The sequence below is a fragment of the Apium graveolens genome, chromosome 4 (assembly GCF_009905375.1).
Source record: "Apium graveolens cultivar Ventura chromosome 4, ASM990537v1, whole genome shotgun sequence".
Lineage (NCBI taxonomy): Eukaryota > Viridiplantae > Streptophyta > Magnoliopsida > Apiales > Apiaceae > Apium > Apium graveolens.
The window spans coordinates 14,851,701-14,857,545 of record NC_133650.1 but is presented as its reverse complement, the minus strand read 5'-3'; the positions used below and the strand labels follow the sequence as shown (position 1 = coordinate 14,857,545).

The 5,845-nt window shown below is 35.1% G+C and overlaps 1 protein-coding gene across 2 annotated transcripts; it reads right to left on the bottom strand.

The window, feature by feature from the left end:
- Positions 1 to 214: 214 nt before the first annotated feature.
- On the bottom strand, positions 215 to 2,335 carry LOC141717799 (protein SHI RELATED SEQUENCE 1-like). Of its 2 annotated transcripts, XR_012573805.1 has the most exons (3): positions 1,388 to 2,335; positions 756 to 1,058; positions 215 to 629 (listed from the first exon to the last, which is right to left on the bottom strand). XR_012573805.1 is itself a non-coding variant. In XM_074519996.1 (2 exons), exons 1-2 carry the CDS (start codon positions 2,016 to 2,018, stop codon positions 880 to 882), a joined length of 810 nt encoding a protein of 269 aa, XP_074376097.1. In that variant the 5' UTR covers positions 2,019 to 2,335; the 3' UTR covers positions 677 to 879. The 2 variants fall into 2 exon arrangements, 1 of the variants encoding a protein (XP_074376097.1); XM_074519996.1 differs by lacking the exon at positions 215 to 629 and having other exon boundaries at positions 677 to 1,058.
- Between the last annotated feature and the right edge of the window lie 3,510 nt (positions 2,336 to 5,845).

Below are 5,845 nucleotides of genomic sequence, written 5' to 3'. Positions count from 1 at the left end.
TTGTATACCTAGTAAACTTTTAATGACAATTCAAGTAGAGTATACAATTGATGTTTAAGGCCGGTGTGCTACAGAATTTTAACCTTTAACTTTGTTTTTCTTCCAAGGAAAGGTAAATGATTAGAATGTTTGGAATGCAGATTGAGCATAAACTACATTCTGCAAGTCTATTTAATGAGAATGCTAAGGACGGAAACTGTACATGGTGCATGGCTCGAGTACTGATTACTTTAATCATTACACCACCAGTCAGCGCAGGAAATGAGAAACCAATTCTAATTAACTCCCAGCTAACCGACAATATTAACACATAGATCCACAAATAAGGGACAGATTTAAATTATGGGGAGGGATCAGGGATACTCTACATTTTATGAGTGTTTTTAACACGTTTCTTTGTTATGAATGCAAACAAAAAAAAACTCAACATTTCGATTATTCAAGAGAAAAAGATTTACAAATGACCACCGAGTGACTATATATGTGATTACAGCAGATCATTTGTATTTGATACAAATTAGCATCAAATGATATGTAATGCCATATCAGTTGTACATCAGCAAAAGGCCATGGGAAGGATATGGTTTGTGATCGTTATATTTAGGACCACCAGAATCACTGTTGAATGACTGTAAAAATCGTCATTGCAGGTTTATGAAGTACTACACATCAAATATCTAGCAATAACACTGATAACAAAATTTATTCAAGTTAATTAGATAGCACAAAAATGCAGATGTATTAGAACTGCGTACCAGACATTGTAATTAAATTATGCGGGAACTGATCAGTAGAAACAAGAATAAAGATGTGCAGTGGCCGGTTTTCCACAGGCAGCGCAGGAGCTGTCTCATGTTGGTGCTCATCGTCCTATCTAGGCTAGCGATGTGTGGTACTTTCCGGGCCTTGATCGTATAGAATACCCTTGAAGACATGGCCTCCAATGCTAACAGCCGTTTGATAAGCAAATTGGTCTTCCCCAAGATCATCAATAGAACTCACCTTTACGCAATTAAATACTGCCGATGACCTTACTTCTGCTGGAAAATTCCCAAACCCTAAAAACATCACATCACGGAACGTTGTTTTTTTATTAACAGCCGATTGGAAGAGATAAAAATACATTTATCTACACTCGGTAAACAGTGTTCTTGGACTAATACTAACAATTTCCACATTCCTTGACTTAGGTCGTCGTTTCAAATCTTTACACTCACCTCTTGTCTACTTCAAATCTAATAAATATGTCACAAAACAAAACAAAGATTAAGCTTCATAATTGAAAACCCTAATTCGTAATAAAAAAATAAAAAAGTTTCTTTTTACTAATTCTCATTAATCGTTGCAATTTGCAAGTTCTTAAGTTAAGATATATTTATATATGTACCAGAGGCTGAGGAACTGGGATGATTTTGTCGCGGTCTTTTGGGAATCTCCAAATGTTGCTGAAGCTGCGGGTCTTGTTGTTGTTGTTGCTGTTGCTGCTGTTGCCTCTGACGCCTTTTAGAAGCAGAAACCCAAGTACTCTTGACATGAGTTTGGCACTCAAACCCTCGGCTGGTGCAGCAAGTCCTACATCTCCTGTGCGTACAATCTTTCTTAGCTTGATTTCCGCAATCTTCACAGTTTATAACTGCACTTCCGCCAGCACTACTACTGCTACTCATCATCAAAAAGTCACCAGATCTCTCCTCACCAACCGACATAACACCGCTAGCTCCCACCCCTCCTCCTCCCGTACCTGGTTGCAACAACACCGGGTTCGGGTTCGGATGCTGATTCCATAGCTCGAAAGGAATCCGGTCCGGAGGTATATTGTAATAGTGCTCATGAGGTCCGTGAGGATTAATATTAATACCGCTTCTGCTATAAAAATTCCAAGTTTCTGAGCTTTGGTTGGATCTGTTGATGCGTTGTTGCTCATCTTGATTAATATTTGTGTTGCTTCTACTTGCGCCGCCGCCTCGACTTCTTCCACCTCCTCCTCCGCCTCCTCCTAGTGAAAAAAAATCAGACATTTTGCTGTGTGTAAGCTGCCTTGTGACCTAAAACTTAATTGTGATGAATGATGACAACAATCCATAGCAGACATAAACCCACAATTATAGCTTTATCAGTATCCAGTATGTAAACATATGTTACACTAATTATTTAATATCAGATTGAGGTGGGGACTAACTGTTTATTTTGTTCTTGGAGATGTTGAGTTTGGGAGACAAAAGGCAGATTCTAACTAAGAGACCTAATTAAGGTTAATCCTAACAAATTTATGTGTTACAAATTTGTTCTCCCCAGCTACATCAGTACTAGTTTATGTGGCTGATGTGGTTGTGGTCGATATATATGTAGCAAAGGATCCAATGGGCTATAGTTTAAACCCACATATAAAGCTTAAAAAAAATTCCTAATTGGTTAATAGCTAGCTAACAAAATTGACTCGAGTTACTTTATTTCCGTTCTCCTGATTTATACGGTGCTCCAATACATCATTTAATTTAAGTTTGTGGTTATTATTATTTGAAGAAAATAGATTTCATTAAGAAAGAAGAATCATACAAATAGAGGTTTTATATTAAGAGACGTAAATAAATTAAAGTAGTTCATTAAACAAAGTAATCTAGCCATCTCGTGGTCAAGCAGGGCAATCTTGTTTGCTTGCTTTTGAACAACTCAAATTTGTATCGAGCAACTTTGAAGAACATTATCTACTTCCAATCGGTTCCCCGCTTCAAATATATGCATCCTTAGCGATTATATAAATTGTACAATTGTTACAGTAACGTACCTGGTAAAATTTGAACGGTCACAAGGACTACTTGAATTACATAAAAAAAGGTAAACAAGTTATCATCTTTTACCGATTCACAGAGATTACCAAAAAGAAATATGTAACTCTGTGAAAACTGAAGGCGGCACTGGTCCAACGAACTAGTGAATATTTTTCTACAAAAACCGAACATTTTTTGGAAAGTCAAAAAAGTTCTGTATTTAGGCCGAGACCACTTAGTTAATACGTACGATCAGTGTTGACAGGGAGTCATGACAGGCGCCAATACATACACAATCCAAAAAATTTAGCATAAACAGACACAGTTGTTTGACATTGTTGTGACCCCTAAATTTTGTAAAAAGCTGAGAACTACAGCTCTGTGCATCCCCCTGCCATAACGCCGCCATTGCTAGAAGCTATACATTTGATATCAAACGCCCTATCCTTCTTTAACTCGGCCTGTGCTACTTCTCTTCAATTAACCCAAGTACAAATAGTATTAGTTTTAGTTACCATTGTCCGGATAGGAGGCTATCAGTACCGTTTTCTTTTATTTGTGTATTCCTTATTCAAATCCGATATATTTTTATTTAATAACACATCAAATTATCAACAAAATAAAGGATTAGTACACTGATCAAGATTTTGTGATTTTTGTAAGAGAGGTCAATATTTTAACTCGTGGCGTGTGTGTGAATTTAATTACGAAAAAAATCTCACCAAATTTGTTGATCAATTTTAACTGATTAAATTTATCCGAAATTTGACTAAAAACAGTTCAAAACTTAGCGAATGTCATAGCTTTCATATTGTTAAGCAACAATGTGTTACTCTAAACTTGAGCTTATATCTTTCATATTGTTAAGCAACAAATGTGTTACTCTAAATTTGAAATCACTCCATAAATCAAACTCTTATTTATTATTAAATAGCCCGTCACTTTAAAATTCAAATATGTCGGAGAAAATACATTAACACGATCTAATATTCGTTAACATACATGCACCTAAACATTATAATTCAAAAAAATCGAAAGGAAAGAGTTTATATAACGTTTGAGCAAAATAATTAGGATGGATGAGTGGGTGTTTAAGGTGGAAATGATGAAATGAATGAAAAGATTGCATTCAAGTAGGAGCAACTTTATGCATGTGCGAAGGAGATAGTAGCTAGGGCTATAGTACAAACAATCAACTGTGCGCTTTTACATTCGAACTTAAATTACACAAAGCTAGGCAGCTGCATGTGGAATCCTCTCAATTATTGACATTCTTGCGTTTATTAGGAACCCTTGTTTTTATGTCGAACGGCCTCCATATTTCTTCAATTTCGTGAAAGGCCTTGCTTCAATTCCTCCTTTTTCCCCTCACCGAAAGGTTTTTTCAACTACTCCTAATTATAAGCTTTTTCTTCACGGGTTTTCTTTTGATTTGCTTAGTAATTAGTATTGGTAAATTTTATTGTAATAGTTTACGAGCCCCAACGACTTGAAAATGATAACTTTTAGTATTATTTGCGTTATTACCTGCAAATTCCATCTCGAGCCTTGTGTTTTTTGCCGGCCCCGGCTGACCAAGAGCTATGTACCTACGTGATTATATATACAGCTGGATCCGTTCTTGTAATATCCGAGATATATAGTGTAATTATTTTATAAATAAATAAATATTATGTATGTTTCGTATTAAATACTGTGAAGTATTTGTTAAATGATATATGTGTTTGGATGTTTAAAAATAATATAAATTGAGTATTTTAATTTTATATATCCAAAATAAAATAAAGATAATTGTCATGTCTTCCTATTTATTTTTATGTTGATTTATGATTTTATAGGAAATTTATGAATTTTATAAAAAAAAAAATCCGAGTAATTATAAACTATTTTATATAATCGGGAACCAGCCGACTTCACTCGTTTTTACGTTTTTATAACCCGAAACTCTTCTTAGAACTCCTTCCTAACTTAATTGCAATATTCCGAGCATTTTCCATGTTTCGACTTTTTCGATCCGGCGTACGGTTTGTCCTGTGCGGGTCCCGGCGCAATATTTTCGATACATTATTCGTTTCGGTAAATCAATAAAACTCGTATTTTCGATAAACGTGATCTTTTTATTAAACTATTATAATTATCACCTCGTAAACGTGTAACCAGGCGCTGAGACCAAGACCGCAGTACAAATTGTACTAATTTGGATAATTATCCCGAAAACCGATACCGTTTGGATTCGTTTTTATAAATAAACGTACTATTTTATATTCGGAATGATCCAACGGGATACTAATTTTCCTTAATTATAAATAGTCTTTACCGTATTTTATTTCGTACCGAAAATCATTTGCAAACAGTAATTATATAATTTTACAGAGAAAATACTTATATGCATATAACCTTTCAAGAATTAAACTGCAAATCAGAGGTGTTATTGATCTTTGTTTGGAAAGTTCGAGTAACCAAATCGAATGGTTTAAGGAGTACTATCAGAATATGTGCTTCATATCACTGCAGAATCAAAGGTTTATTTTCTATAATTTTTATTAATTTCGAATTATTTTAATTAAAAATATGAATTTTTGTACGGATGATTGTTTGAATGATTTGATACTTGCATGTTGTAGAGCTTGTTTTCCTGATGATTTTAATATATCATATGACTAATTTGGAGTTCAATAACATGTTCAAAATTGAGTTTGATTTTCGAATTTTGAAATTAGGGTTTATAACCCGTATGAATGTTCTTAATTGAAATTTAGGGCTTTTTATTCCAGGGGTTATTAAATGTTCTAGATGGGTGGGTTTTGTTCTCCTTGAAATTTGCAATCGATTGGTATATATAGTATGTTAACAGACGATCCCTGGTTTGAAGGGAGTTGTGTTTTGAAGTTTCTTCGAGTTCGCCGGAAACCGGCGAACTTCTCAGCCAATTTCCGGCCAACTCAGGGATTATCAGAATGATTTGATTACATGGTTGTATTCCTTGTGAATTGTAGTTGTGATCAGGAGGTGATGGTGGGGTGAGGACGCCGGAATCGTCTTCTCCGGCGAACCCCGATTGTTTTCCGGCGAACCCC